Consider the following 16,095-nt stretch of genomic DNA (forward strand, 5'->3'; position numbering starts at 1 on the left):
CACTCATCAGTGACTACAGATTGATGATTCAGCTTCAATCCTACAGCAGCCCGTTCGCTGCGGAAAATTAAGTCTTCTTTTTATTTCTTTTTTCTTCTCTTTTCTTGCAGCTTCGAAAAATAAAGTAAGCTTCTTCCCAACGCCAGTCTCCCGCAACAATCGTGGGGGCTGATACATTAGTGTAGTTAGTAATACCGTTAAGAAAAGCTAAAACGCCCTGTTGCCCAATACTGCTCAGAATCGGACGCATTAAGGACAGTTGACACTACAGCGTCCCCCCCTATCCGTGATACCGCAATAAGTGAGCAACACAAGCGCTTCAAAATCGCTCTCTCTGTCGGACGACGCGCAGAAAAGGTGACTGCTCGGAGTGTCGAAGTCTGCTAACTATATGTCTGTTCGAAACTTGTCGGAGTCGCACGACGGATCAGGTGGTTTTAACGCATTTTTCTTTAGCATTTTAGTTGTAAAGTTAACATGGTAATGCACCACCGTAGCCGGATGGGCGAGTACTGCGCCCGCTGCATTCTGTAGAATGAATATCTGTCCGTTTGTTGTTAAGTATACGATAACAAGGCATAGCTAAAACACTCTGCTAACACGGGTCTGTCGAACGCCGTCTCGTATAAGGTAGAATACGTGCTTTGTCAGCTAGTAGGCAATAAAAATTCCTGACGGAATAAAATCCTCGTTGAAGATAGACACTCGAGCTGTTGGCTCAGCGGAATAAAAGCCAAAACTGCATTAAAAAAGGCAACAGAAATGATTTCGTCGAAACAGAATTATTTTTTAGTTTCCCACCACGAGACAACCTAGACGATGACACGAAACATTGCTTCTGAAGACAGGAATATTATGCAGGAAACTAAAACGGTGACACCAATACTACTTAAACCTTCACAAGGCTCTATATACTGACAGTTCATGAGGAAACGAAAAGAATTCACCGGTTAACAGTCGATGCTGGTAAAGTGGGAGTCGAATCGAAGGAGGAACTGCGAATCTCAAGAGAACCAAGTTTTAGCAGAGCCTTTGACGACTGAACAGCAAGAAGCACTTCGGCCACGCCCAGCCAGCTCTGGTTGTGTGTGGTCGAAGTGCTTCTTGCTGCTCACTCGTCAAGAATTGGTCAAGGCAGGAGTCGGTCGTACTGTCACCGGTCGCGAAGGCACTCCGTGGCCGGCTGCAATCCAGGCGGGTCCAAGTGTATAGACGCCGGACAAGTCCGCTGCGCCGTGCTCCTGCCGCCTTGCCTCTAGAAAACGGACGCCTTGCAGGCCGTCGTTACTCGACCGGCAGACGCCAGGCTGTTGGGAAGACCTAAGTCGGCTAAGTAGACCCCTTGCGAATCCGGGTCCAAATCCCTTGCCAGGCGCGCCCCTGCATCCTAGCCGTCTACCCGTGGTCCAACAAAGGATGTTCTCGCGCTCGCTTCCAATTAATGGCACATACCCACTATACGAGAAATTCACCAAGAAACAGGCAAAAATAGAGAAAAAAGTGCTCATTATGATGGTTTCAAAGGTTGTGGCGCATACCCACTAAGGGGTATCCGCTGGCGCAGGCAAAATGCACCATTGGCAAAATGCACATGCTCAATGTTAAAATGTTCTCAAATGCGAAATAAATGAAACAGACAGACGCGGAACAATTGCGTATTTGATTTACAAGGAATACAACGAAAATTATCAAGAGGAGGCAGAAAAAAAAAACGGATAAACTTACAATAATCATTTTAACAATTCAGTCGGTGGGAATCGCAAGATAAGTGTTCCAAGGCAATGTGTACATTACTGTATAGTGTGATCGGCAAAAAAACAACAACAAAAAACGCTGTAGACGTTTCATTAACAACCCCACAACAAGGACACGCAGAAAGTCAATATTTGCAGTGGTGTATATAGTTGGGTAACCGAGAAAGTACCGCCATGCCGCGATTCACGAAAAGATTCCGCGGCGCCAAGCAAAATGTTTCCACTCTCTGAATAAAGCGTGCAAGGTTAAGCCGAAGCGTCAGTCAATGACGTTAACTGCATGCGACCACTCGCACACGCTGTGCGTTTGAGACTGCGCGAACTTCGAGACAACAAGGTGACGAGCAATCGCATTTAACAGGCAAGCAGATGCACATTTAAATAGGGCATGTAAGGCGCATTAGGGAAATTATTCTCCATCGGTAGCTTATATCTGCAAATGAGAATTGATTTGAGGACAAAGCCAGGACTTCACTAAATCGCTCGTTTGCATCAATGATTGTAAAAAAACGAGAGCCGGCGAATATAACGTGCTAGCGAACGTGTGTCGCAGGGGACAAACGGATACATCGCGAACCAAAGGGGCTTTGTGAGTCCTGACAAAGCTTAATTATTAAGCTCATTTGATAAATTCGTTTAATTACGAATAAAAAAATGCTCGCTCTTTATTGGCATGCAACTAACAACGCTACTTCATTCACCTGCAGTTCCCCCCCCCCCCCCCCTTTTTTTTTTTTTCCGTGCCTCTTACGGCACATGAAACATCCTGCATACATGCGAAACCGCTACGAGCAGCGCTGAACGGTACAAGCGCCGCTCATGCTTATTTCGTCATGTACAAGCAGGCCCAAACTATCCTTGTCGGCACACAAGCGTTTCTAATGAAGCACCCCGAGGGGCTCGAAAGCGGGTCTGCCTTCTCCAACAGCAGCAAGTCCGCAAGCCGAGGAAGTCGGTCGCAGGTCTTGGTGCCTGCTCTTGGAAAAGAAATCGCGGCAAGAAAAGAAGCAAAGCTGAGGCCCAAAGACTGTGCGAGCTGCGGGCACACCGTGCCGCGGTCGCCACAAGATGGTGTTCCTTTCTTTCTCATTTGCAGCCCTTGCGCAAGCACGCCAAAGGCCGAAACCGGCGCTTTGAAGAACCGCGCGCATCACATTCCACGGGTCAACCTGACGAAAAGGCGGAAGCAGTTCTCGACAAACGCATGTGCTTCTTGGCCGCCGTCAAAGATGAAGCGTGCAACGTTTTCGAAGACTTCAGCGAGATAGGCTGGCTGCTCTTGAAGCTATACGATGCCTCCTACTTATTGCTTCTCAGTGTGCTGCGGTTCGGCTTCCCGCGCTCCCTCTCTCTTTTTTTTTTTTTTTTTTTTGAATTCTGCGTTCCTCTGACCATCTTAAGAACCGCAGCGACGCGTCTTGCGAGCCTTCCGTGACCTCAGCGAAGATGTCTTAGGGGCATGTGCGCCGTTCGCCTCCTGTTAGACGTCCGCTTTAGGAGCGCAATCCGGGACGGCACTTTAAAGAGGTTCGGGCACATGTGATATCTGTTGCGCAAGGTACACTAACTAAAAAAAAATGATTTAAGAGACGGAAGTCGAACCTTCGAGCTCTTGTTTTCTGATTCTGATACATGTTTTCAGAGTTCCAGGGATTTGCAGCGAATTTTTCGATAGCAACGTTGCAGTCAGTAAAGGTGGCGCTAACAGAGCATGGCCGGTCAGCACCATCCTTTTTTTTTTTTCCTACCTGCGAGACTTGTATGCACTGGCATGCGTGCGCATGCTGCATGGGCGATTAAGCGCGTATATACATGACCGCGCTTTTTCCCCACAAGCGGAGCAATGAGCCCTCCGCGTGCATGCATCTCTGCTTACGGGGAGACACCATCCGGGAAACGCCTCCCCGCCAAAGCCCGAAGCATCAGGGCTCGCGTGTAGCCGAGGCTGCCCAAAGCACGCGCGCCGAGTGCACGCAAGGGTTATTCCTGGGCTGCCAAAGGAGCGCCGTGGCGGACTCGTGCCGCGGGACGGGCCTTGGCCTATTGAAGAGCCCGCGCGTGTCAATCGAAGCGTTGCAAAACTGCTTGCTTGCTTGCAGTCGCTGTTAGCTTCACACCAACGATATGCACCAACGCTGCGCCACGTTCACGGTGGTGCAAGTCACTCTCGAAAGCTGCTCACGAGGTCGTTCACGGCGTCCTTCGCAGCTCACGCAGTTATATGGGCCACGTATGTATACCTATGCGCTTCGGAAGATTTCGCGAAAGGGTGTGATCGCTTGCTTCGAGGGCAGGAATGGGAAATGAACGAACTCTTGGGAAAAGAACGAGCAGACGTATGTTGACACACCGGCGTCTCGAGGACGTTACACGGCCTTATGCGTTTCAACAAGGCTGAAGAAACAACACTCCTGCTTTTTACCATCCGTCCTGATTTACGAGTGAGCTTCACAATGTGCTTATCGCATTCGTTCAGCAGTGTTAGCAGGAGACACACTGGCGTCTTCTCTTTCTTATTTTTTTTATTTCCCCTTTTTGTTTTGCATTCCACACTGGCTATATTTGTTTACCTTCATATGTGGCCTCCTGGTTGGCATTGCATGAGGCTTCTATGTGTGGCATGCCGAAGTTTTTTATGCAGAAAGCGAGGCCAGCCATCTTAGTCACAAAAGTAAGCACAATTAGACAAACAGGTCAGAGCCTTGCATTTTTCCCATTACACGGAGCTCGTCGTTTTTAATCGAAGCATTCGAACATGCCGCTCTCATTTCTACAAACTCGCGCAGAATGCGGCAAGAAGAGCCTCACTTTGCGGTGACCCATATTAGTTGCAGCCTTATGTGACTGCACTGTGGCCTCTACCACCATCCAACGGTGCGAGACTTAGTGGCCACATAGGGTGCTCTTTTTTTTTTTTGTTTGTTACAACGAAGCTGTTTACCTCTAGCCGCCGTATGCATCCCCCGCGTGCGTTCCAAGGAGGTGCCTTGGGCGGCTTGCGTCCGTATCATGGACAGGAATAACGACGATACAATTGGTCCGGAATGGAACCGATTGTGCACGTGGCCTGCGCTTCAGTGGTTATAACACTTCGCAATGTGGCGAACGCGGTTTAAATCATGGATTCGTGATCTCAATGAGGTGCAACGTAATGCCTCACGCCTTTCTCTCGCATTTACCGCTATTTATTTCTACTTTTTTTTTTCTGTTGCTACGGAACATGCTTCGGCAAGGCGCAAGCTCGAGTTCGAGCTTTATTATTTATATTTACTACTAATATTTATTGCCATACTGCTTCCCAGGGCTGTTCCAGCAAAAAGAGGACACGTCAGTATTCAGACATCATATAAAGGACAAGTTCCGACCTTTAACGAATTACAATGTATTCGCACTGTATCCGCGATAACATCGTCCTAATTTTTTTCTGTTCGCCGGTAAAGGGAAAAGAAGCGCCGAGGCGAAAGCCCCTCTCTATATACCGAAACTCTATATACCACTCTCTTGTGAGGCCGGCGTCTGGTAGAATTAATCACGGACGGACGAAGCGAGTCGACGCCAGTTCAACTTTCATTCCGCGCACAAGAACGGTGGCTTCAGGCGTGCGCAGTGCGTCCCCCTCTCCCCCCTTTCGCGCCTCCTCCATTAAAGCTCCTCCTCCTCCTCCCTTTCCGCCAGAGAGGCCCACCCACCCACACAGCAGTAACGCGGGACACTGCTGCGCCGGCGGCCAACACTGCGGTGGTGCGGCCACGAACGCTTTCGAGGGGTCGCATGGCTCCGTCGAAGACCACACACGACGCAGCGCGCACAAGCCGACCGCGGGGGCAAACGTCAATGCGTGCCACGAAGAGGCCCAGTGGTGGTGGTGCCTCGTCGGCGAACATCGCGGCGCTATCAGAACCGATACCCTCCGTTCTGCAGATGCAGCAGCTGCGCGTCGGTCGGTCAAGAGAGTATAGTAGTAGCCTCTGGTCACGCCCTTCACAACGGGCACGTTGCACGACCTTGTTTCAGATTCTCCGCGCGCACTTTCTGTCTATTCTTTTCTCCATATGTGGGACAGCAGTGGCTTCGATCCCCGTCTCGCGAGCCGTCCACGCCGCGATTGGCGCCCAGTGCAGGGACTTTGCGATCTTCCAGGACCCGCCAGGATGTATAGTAATACCAACCCTGACATTTGAAGGAAATAGGCGAGGTGCGCGAGCCACTCATATTTATACACTTCATTCGAATGAGTCTGTTCGTATGCACGTGAGGCGCCTGCTATTCGGTCCGATTCGTACCGTCCCTCTGAGCGTATACCGAGAATCAGGGCGGCTTGCGCTGCGTCATAATGTCGAAACAACTCGTCTTGTAATATGTACATAAATAGATGGCAAAGTGAAAAGCGTGCACTGAATAACGTGGGCGTCTAACAGTGCTGCAAAGTAGCTCGGCTTTAGCCGATTGCCTAAAGACTTACAGCCACGATGCGTCTATGGTTCACAAAAAGCACCGAATACACCGAACCGGAAATCTCTTGGTGAACCTCGGTGGCCATCGGTGAGCGCGTTCTTGTTTCGTGCAAGAAATAAGTGCGTACGGCGTTAAAACGAAAAGCATATCTCCGTAACGCGAATAAATATTCGTACACTCTTTAAAAAATGGTCGTCATATTCACTAAGTAAATACTAACACGTTACTAGTCCCAAAAACCACTACCTTCTTAGTAAGTGCAGGTAGTAAAATGATGGTTAGTACTTTTCACTACCTACTGAAGCTAGCACAAACCACTAACTTAGTAGTAACTAAATACTACCTCGGTAGTGCAGTTACTAACACAACTGAAATATAATTACCAACAATACAATGGGACCTATTCGATTTATAAGTGCCGCTTGCATTGTCCTATGAAGTCGGTGGTATTGTAAAAGCATAAAAAAGTAAAAAATAATAATTATACATGAAAAGAACCGCGTAATGTAAATTTGCCAAGGACATGAAGCCGTACTGACTCCGGGTAAGAATGTACTACATATGTCCAACAAGCAAGAAAACATATGTAGAACGACCAAGGTGCTACGCAACACTTACTCGAAGAGCAACTTCACCAGTATTTATAGGCCTAGTTTGAGGGAGCACGTGTGGCACCGGTGAGCACCTATATATTTGGTTAAATAATCAAAGCTATGTGCTCAAATGTATAAAGCCTACTGTCTGTACATATGTATGATACGACGTCGCATATAACTGTTAATCCAATATAATGAACAACACTACAGTTAATCTCAATTTCGCATAAGACTGTTACAATCACAGCAAAATAGGCCAAGGCCAGACAAGTTAGTAGATGCTTAGTAGTTACTTAGTAAAAACTACTAAGAAGCATTTCTGGTTAGTAAACGCAGCACTTACTAGCTTTACTAACGACTGGCTAGTACAGAACTAGTCAGAAGGTAGTAAAATACACAGTAACCTAGTAAAAACGTGCATTTACTAGCTATTTAATAAGTTTATTTTTAAGAGTGTATGCCCCCGTCCAACACCCCCGTCCCATTATTGATCAGTGAAAATTTCCCAACCTTGAGGGTGCAACATCTCGAGCCAGCAGTTCTCGTCAAGGAGCATACAAAAATACAGAGCACTTATTGGCAGGATAAGACAGCTTTGTCGCTATCATAAGTCGTACACGTGTGACATAAATGTCTCCTCTCATGGCATATGCTGAATTTTCTTGACATTAAACACCGAATTCCTCGCGAGTCCCGCTACGTGGACTTAATTGAAAGTATTGAAAGCGGCCTGAAAACTACACAAGATCGAATTCAGAAGTACGTGGTCCTTGCGGCTTGCCCGGTATAATTAGGAGTGGTAAGAAGATCGACGAGCTAGGTCTCTGTCGACGTCATACGAAAACCTTTGATGTCAGTTGGGAGTCATAGTTTCGGTATGACGACGGCAACTGTGGAGTTGGTTGTTGAAGCGAAACAGTTCTTACAAATGTGCCAGCTACCTTTGGGTACGCCACTCAAGAAAAATATTCTGATGTGGTTAGAGTCAGCGATGGCATATCATGATATCAACCTTATTCGCAGGCCTCGAAGTGGCAAGGCGCACAGAGACTAGGTCGTAAGAAAGGGGCCAGTTGTCTCGAGTAAAGAGCGAATAAGCGCGCGACTGCAAGTATGGGAAATGCGGCACGTGGTGTCTGGGTCAGCAAGTGCGCTATGTGATGGTCAAGGATTGAGGAAAGCTGCCTTATGTTCTTTTGTGCAGGTACTGACGACTTGCGCGCGCGCACACACAAATAATAATATTTCGAGTTATATGCCCCAATGATGTTATGAGATATACGCGTGTCGTAGAGAGTCCCGGTTTAATCTAGGTGGATGGGATCAACTCGGATTCAACTAGAGAAGTCACATGCTCCGTTTCGCTCATGGAAAGGCAGGACTTCGCTATTCACAATCAACGACCGTATGGCACGCGCAAACCCGCAAGCATGCTTGCACATAAAAGAAAGGAAGAAAAGCAACAACGAATACGGAACCATCTATGGTTCTCGAACGCGCACATAAATCTAAGCACATATTTGTTTCCCCACTCCGCCCCTATCGGAATGCGCTCGTCACGTGACTTCGTGCTCAGCAGGAGAATGCCTTGGCCACTGAGAAAAACACAGAGTGTGGCATGCCATGAAATGACATAAAGGAGAGCGGTGATGCAACGTTTTAATCACCGCACTATACTTCCCACGATACCACAGATTGTCGCAACGCGCAGGCGAAGCTATGTAATTGTTTTCCAGACAAACAAAAAAGGCATACTTGTTTGTAAATGAAGAAAAACTAAGCAAGAAAATTCTCGTATTCTTGACGCCGTCTACGCTGTGGTTTTCAGAAGTTCGACAGCATTACTGACTATCATTTTCAACGCTATTAGGCCTTTTCATTTTCTGAACAAATACAGAGAAGGTTAAAAAAAAGCAATTACTAGTCTAGCCTGTTTTAGTGTCTCGCCTTTACTGTCGTAAAGCAAGAAGTCCCATGTAGTGGAAATTAATATGTAGCTATCCACAACGGTGTTCCCGATACCCAGCTGTCACTTTGGGAAGTAAAACCTCATTTATTATCATACTTTTGGTCTTACATGCTTGCTTTTCTTATATTATACATGTTACATGAATAGGGAGGGCGCTTAAGCGCATCAGGTAATAGATCTTCAAAGCTGGGCATGTTGAGAGCTGGTAGATAGACATGTGCTGTTGGTTCTAAGGTCATCCAGTATTTCCAGTTATAATAGTTATGTCCAGTTACGATTCTCATTCACGTTACCAAATCAGACATCCGGTTATTTGGCCTTTTCAGCAGCGTTGTCTATAGCCATGTGTTGCCAAATGTTTCCTATACGGTCTGGTGCTTCTAAAGGTCACGTTCTGGTTCATATGGGTTCTACTGCTGCTGTTGATCCTCTCGCGGTGATGGAATCGAGCGTTTAAGTAAAGCATTTATGTTTTCATGCTATAGTTATTTCGCTTTATGTTTAATTCGGTTCGCCTGCTCCACTCGTCATTGATTGCATTTCTGAGTCGGTTTTTTTCTTCTCATTTCTCGATATCGCGTTCCTAAGGTGTCAGCACGGTATACAAGCTCCAAACTGGGTGTATTGAGCAAGTGTTGCCAATTAATTTCTGCCTTAGTTTCAAGCTTTCAGTCTCCATAACTGCGCCATACTAGTATGACCTTTTTTGCATTCTCTTTTGAATAGTGCTGAGTTTGCCCGACTCTTAATTAGTCTTGCTGAGGTGAAGCGTCGCTCACCTTCCACCGCACCCGTGCTAGGTGCTAAGATGCGTCCTCGTCTCTTCAGGTTTCCCGCTTTGCGGCGGAGTTTCTTTTATCATTTAGTCATTTTTCCCCCGAGGTTTGGTTGATGCCTTCGGTTTTCTATAAGGGTTGGCGCCTTAGACTGAGATACTTAATAGCGTGCTTAATCGGCAGGTAGCTGGGATTTTAGTCTTGTCTGGGATTAAAAGGCAGATAGTTCGCTGCATAGAGGCTTGTTCTGTGACGGGAGGAGTCTTGCACTTTATTTTCCACCATGGTTCACGCTAGAAGACGGATAAATTATACCCTGCTCTGAGGACGAGCTATAAGCTGTCGGTTGTCTCGCTTCCTAGTAATCGTAGTTGGCGTGGACGCACGTCCACGCTGTAGGTACCCGATGTCGAAGTGGTGAGAGCAAAGTATATATGTTTCTTGGCATGCATGGCCACGACTGGGGCGCTGTTGCAAAGGGAGAACTGCGACATGAAATCTCATCCGCGCTTACGAACACGGGTTTAGACGGCCTGAATATATTTCCCCTCGCTTTCCTCCTGCATGCGACTAGTTACTGCGAGGGTTGTCGATCGCCACTGACCATGGGCACAAGCCACTGCACCCTCGCTGTACACGTCGTTCACTGTGTGTCGTTCGCGGTAGTGGACCCATTCGCCACCAGTGCACTAAAACGAACGACGGGACGACACCCAATTGCGTGGGACGCCGCAGGACAATGAGCGATCCGACCCTGAGATGTGCGAAATTAGTTAAACATAATACAGCATAAATTAACGTAAAAAAAGGCACATTGTTTCGTCGTCTTCAAAACAAGTCTGGGCCCTGCACTACGTTTCCTGCAGTACGTACTTCGAAGGACCTTAGTCGCAGGGGCTACGAGGCGTTTCCCGAAGTGTCTTTCGCAGCCGCATGGTCCACTTCCGTCACAATCAAACACCGAGTGGCGTTTACTTGATTGTCACACGAGTCACTGTACCAACGAGTTGTACGACCATAATGAAGGCTGACAGGGAAAACAAGGACAGCGCGTCGCTTTGTGAGTGTGCGTCGCCTTCTGAGTATGCATTCGCGTCGCTAAAAGCGAAAGCGTTGTTATGGCTCCCCAACAAGTCATAACGGAGTTGTACTAGCCACTTTGATTGCTTCCGAAACGCATTTAGTTTCGGAGCCGAGCGAGACTGATAGTCCATGCACGAAGGATAGATTCTTTTATAGCTCCCGGCAGGAACTGCAGGAACGATGCTTCCATCGCCAATCAGCAGGGCGCCTTAACTTGCCGAGGCCACGCGACAATGCAGCTATTCTCTAGCACACTTGAAAGACGCCCCCCTGCTGACCTCCTTTCTCTTCAAAGGAGCGCCAGTAGCCTTTTCTTGATGTTTCGTGCATATTGAAAGAAGAATAAAAAAACAAAAAAAAAAAAACATAAAGGTGTCTCCTCAATACTGAACATTAGACCATGCATGCTTAGTTAAGTGGGAGTTCAACTCGTACCTAAACAGCCATTAAGATACGTTTAACTTTATTTGAGTCCAACACTTAAACCCCCCAAAATTACGAGGCAAAGCGCGATCCGAGACACATTTCCACGTCGTCGTATTCACTACATCGTTATTGCAATTAAAGAAAGCGAACTTGCACGGCGGACGCCGTTTTCTCCCATACATTGCGCTTTGCAAGTTATACAGAAGTTGTCCGCGGTCCAGAGTCAAGTAATATATAAGAGGAAACTTGATCAAGATATATATATATATCCCCGTGTCTACTTGAAGGGAAAAAAAAGTCAGCAGACATACCAAGAGGCACTTCTCAGCATCAGCCGACGTAAAATGCCTTGTCGACGGTGGTATATAGAGCAGAGTTTTGTCGGGACACGGGTGTTTTTCTTCTTTTTCTTTTTTTTGCTTTTTCAGCGTTTGCCGTTCGTGCAGCTACAGTAATAGTTATGTCTTTCCTGAGCCTGGTTTTCCTGTGTGCAAAAAAAAAAAAAAAAAAAAAAAAAAAACAGGCCGTTTTCCTGTGCGCAGCGTGCACTTTCACTCCAGCGTGAAAGTGCACGCTGGCGAAAAGGAACGCATCGTTTTCAGAACAATGGGAGAGCAGTGCGCACTTCCTTGGTGCTCATTGTTTTCGTAAATGCTGCGATATTCATCGCTCCAAGGAACCAATTGTATAGAGCACGTGGTCGATCTTTGGTGACTCACCTGCTCCGTGGCAGAAACATGGATCCATTGATGAACACTGATCCGGAGAGGAGGATGTACCAGCACTTGCTCAGTTCACCCCGGCTGGATAGAGAGGAGAAAATAACAGTTAAGTAACGAACATATAAGCAGACAATGAGAAAGTTAACGGCTGTTTATTTATTATTATTATTTAACTAACGTAACTGGTTCGCAGGGCACACAAGGAATCAAATTTCGGCAATTTCACCCAATTCAATGTGTGCTTCTCATTGCATAAGTCTTTTCTCTTTTTTTTTTATTTACGCGACAGTGAAGCGCGTATAGGCGACATTGAACGACCCCTTTCTCTGTACAACCTATGCGTTTAAAACACTAACACAAAACGTAACGTTAAAAAAGAAACTAGAAACTGATGACGGTGCCTCTTACCTTCGCGGGGAATTGAACCCGGTTCCTCTGAGATTGTAATAAAAAGCCTGAAGCACTCTTGTATTTTGTTCAAACATTCAGATCATGCGTGGGGATCGTTTCGTTGAAAAATTTTTTGTGAACACACATGGATGCAAGATAAAGGCAGAAAGGTTGCGAATTTCTCAGTCTGATTTTTCAGCTTCTAAAGCAAAAAAAAAATGTTTTCAAGAGCGTTAACAACGTATCTCAAGCTGTCACTATACGCTGACTGCGTGGGGAACGCACGTAAAAACCGAGGCGGCTTTATCCAAATTCTCACGCAGCAGCGCGATCGATGTACATACTGTGTGATAGGCAGCGCGGATAGCTTTCCCACAGGCGTCTTAAAGGCTTTCGACAAAGTTCAGTATGATTTCCGTTCAGGATGCATCGTAAGGCTCATGCGTGATGTGCTTGCACAATGTCGTAACTACGTACACTGCTATTAACAGTATATGCAGTGTAACGGACGAAACAAATAGTATAGATGGCACTCTTCCAAGCAACGTGCAGATGAATTATATTGACCGTCAGCTCTCACCCCTTTCATACCTCTGATATCTTGTTTTATGTAGTGAGCCACTTTGAGCGTACTTGGAAGCCCCCCAAAAAGTCACCGTAATGCTCCCACTAACGGTGGGATGAATGGTACAGGGCACAGGACTTGTGATGTCCTCTAGCACAGGACATCGCAGTAGAAATGGACCAGTACGCTTTCGCATGCCCTAGTTATATACCGCAAATTGTCCGTAGTGACACATGCGTTCTAATGGATGCGGGCTCGCATGCTATTCCTACGTCGGTCAAAAATACGTCTGCGAGAAACTTTGTCCGATCGCGTTCTCTCAACTTCGACGAGAAGAGCACAGAGGAGAGCTGCACCAAATGACCTAGCTAAAAAAAAAAAAAAAACTGGGAACGTGCATGTTCTGTGAGCAAGGGCTAACTTTATTTCACTTGCTTAGAACCAGGTGGGTCACAGTTAATTCGGCACTCAGTTCAGTCATCAAGTCAAGTCCAAGCTAGTGCAGTCGGTCATCAAGTCAGTCAGGAAAGGTTCATAACGACGGCCCCGTGGTGGTGGAGGATAACGGTTAGATTAATTAGAAAAACTTTGAGATTTCGACCTTCCTCGCGACCCGAAAGTGTGCCATCAAAATATATGGCGGGTGAAGTGAGACCCATTTTGGTTGCTGGCGCTTTCACCAATACGTGGCAACGTAAGTCAAGGCCGACATAGAATTTTGGGAGCATATAAAGTGAGTCAACGTACAGTTACCCTGTATACATCTTACATCGATATATGCGAAGGTGCATGTGTAGACTTGCGAAAAGCTATTCTTGGTCGAATAAACGCGTCGCATCCCAAATGGTCCGTGTTTCAGTTGCATGCCTCAAATTGTATTCAGTGCACCTGCTTGCCCAGAGGATCATTAATTCCTCGCAATCGTAGGTGAGGAACATAATGGGAGGGGATACGCGAATGGTTTTCGAAAATTACGGCACCACGAGGACGATAAGAACGTTCTAAAAGAAATATGTAATTCTATGATTTTCGTCACTGATGTTCGCGACATTACAGGAAAAAAAAGCATAAACCACGCATATATGGGAATCGGTTATAAGCGGAGCTTGCTTTGATGTTTACTGAAATATCCTCACTTCTCATTATTCCCTTCTCTATAGCTCAACGCTCCGTGCTCAATGCACACTCTGGTCCCGTTCTGTTCCCTTCGCTTCTTACTCTACACAAGGCTGCTTTCGATGCCGACTTCATCACTTATCTGAAGCTGACATGTGCTGCTTCTCCTATTAATGGTACATACTTAATCTAGTCATAAGAAGCCAACAAACAATGACACCAAGGACAACATAGGGCAAATTACTTGTACTTACTAATTGAATTAAAGAAATGATAAATTAATGGAAATGAAAACGGATGAAAAAACAACTTTCCGCAGGTGGGGAACGAACCCACGTCTTCGCATTACGTACGCGTGCGATACTCTCACCATTGAGCTACCGCGGAGCCGTTTTCCCGTCCACTTTCTGGGGTATTTATGTTTTACAACTAGAACTAACCCTGGGAGTGTTAGCCAGCGACACCACTCACAAACTTAGAGGCGGATGTGGAACATCCTTTCTGCCGCAGGCGTCACGAGCGCGTGATCTTTTTGGGTGATGGCGACTGGTCAATAAACCCACATGTGCTACCTGAAGGCATCAATGTTGCCGGATTCGAGCCCTCGTTATGGTATGAACGAGACTAAAGGGAACCGAGGGGACCGATTTTTATTATCATACCATTGACCAGTCTGCCATCACCCAAAAAGATCACGCGCTCGTGACGCCTGCGGCAGAAAGGATGTTCCACATCCGCCCCTAGGTTTGTGAGTGGTGGCGCTGGCTAATACTCCCAGGGTTAGTTCTAGTTGTAAAACATAAATACCCCAGAAAGTGGATGGGAAAACGGCTCCGCGGTAGCTCAATGATGAGAGCATCGCACGCGTAATGCGAAGACGTGGGTTCGTTCCCCACCTGCGGACAGTTGTTTTTTCATCCGTTTTCATTTCCATTAATTTATCGTTTCTTTAATTCAATTAGCAAGTACAAGTAATTTCCCATATGTTGTCCTTGGTGTCATTGTTTGTTGGCTTCTTATGATATGATAATAAAAATCGGGTCCCTCGGTTCCCTTTCTTCTCGTTCAATACTTAATCTTATGTAGGGCATCGGCCAAGTGCCACCCAGTTCAATATGCCCAGTTGCATCCACCCAGTGGCCCAAGTTGTCTATTCGGACGCATACCCAGTGAAACACGTTCATTTCAGTTGCGCTTCGCCGGCACCGGCGAAATGCGACACCGGTACGGCAGCGATTGCACGCACACGTGGCAAGGAGCTCAGCAGTCATAACCCGAGCACGAACAGGGTGGTTGCCGAAACTCTTGCAAATTCCTTGGCTGGCTAACCTTACATAGGAGCTCGTAACAAACGCTCTCAGACGGATGGCGCTAAATATAGAGAACAAATTTGCAGAGGGAAATGACCGAAGTATGATACTAAAGCAAAGAACGAAAATCAAGACAAGTGACACAGAAGATTCGTGCTCAAAAAGATGCACGCGCAGTTTTTTTTTTTGTCCTCACGAAGGATAATACGCCCAGAAAGTGCGACTTGAGAAGACCGTACGAGCGCAAGCGAAATACATAGGATACATAAAAAAAAATAGAGAATGAAGGAGGGGAGCAGCTATAGTGCCCTTGAGAAGAACACGCAAGTTTCCAAGGGCAGCCTTGATATTGCAGACGACGATCGTTTAACGAAAGCAGCAGAAGTCGACCTAGACTAAAAAAGAGCAACCAAGGCATAAGGCTGCAGCATTGTTACAACACTACGGATATTCTTAGCCAGAAGACGGTCTGCCTCCTACGCTCGAAACAGCGGGTGCCAACGATCGTCGCTCAGAAATGATTGCTCAAGAAAGCTATAAGCTCCCGCTTTCGCGTAGAAGGAACGACGCCTCGTTCGCATTGAGAGAGATTTGGCATCACGCGCCATACTGCTCGCCCTGCGCGGGCATAAGTGTGACGATGTCGTTAACTTGAACCGGCTGTCTGCGTATATTCTTACTGTGCTCTCCGTGGCATATGTCGGCAGAATAAGTGGACGCCCACTCACCAGTATCGTTTTTATTTTCGTTTTTTTTCCCCTCTAGGATATACGCACTCAATCGCACTGATGTCCCATCACACTCATCAATACTCATACTCACGTCCAGTCACACTTGTCGGCCCTCAATGACGTTCATACTCACGTCCAGTGACGCCCTCCGTCACTCACTAATGCTCATACTGACGGCTACGAAATGAGTCTGAGGGAGTGT

General features: G+C 46.8%; 1 protein-coding gene across 2 annotated transcripts in view; it reads right to left on the minus strand.

The window, feature by feature from the left end:
• LOC119437141 (rap guanine nucleotide exchange factor) overlaps positions 1 to 16,095 on the minus strand; it is a 598,134-nt gene that overhangs the window by 542,547 nt on the left and 39,492 nt on the right. For both annotated transcript variants that reach the window (XM_037704211.2, XM_037704208.2), the window contains exon 3: positions 11,779 to 11,862. In XM_037704211.2, the coding sequence (XP_037560139.1) occupies positions 11,779 to 11,862 (84 nt within the window). The remainder of the gene's footprint in view (positions 1 to 11,778; positions 11,863 to 16,095) is intronic.

This window comes from Dermacentor silvarum, chromosome 1, assembly GCF_013339745.2.
Source record: "Dermacentor silvarum isolate Dsil-2018 chromosome 1, BIME_Dsil_1.4, whole genome shotgun sequence".
Taxonomy (NCBI): Eukaryota; Metazoa; Arthropoda; class Arachnida; order Ixodida; family Ixodidae; genus Dermacentor; species Dermacentor silvarum.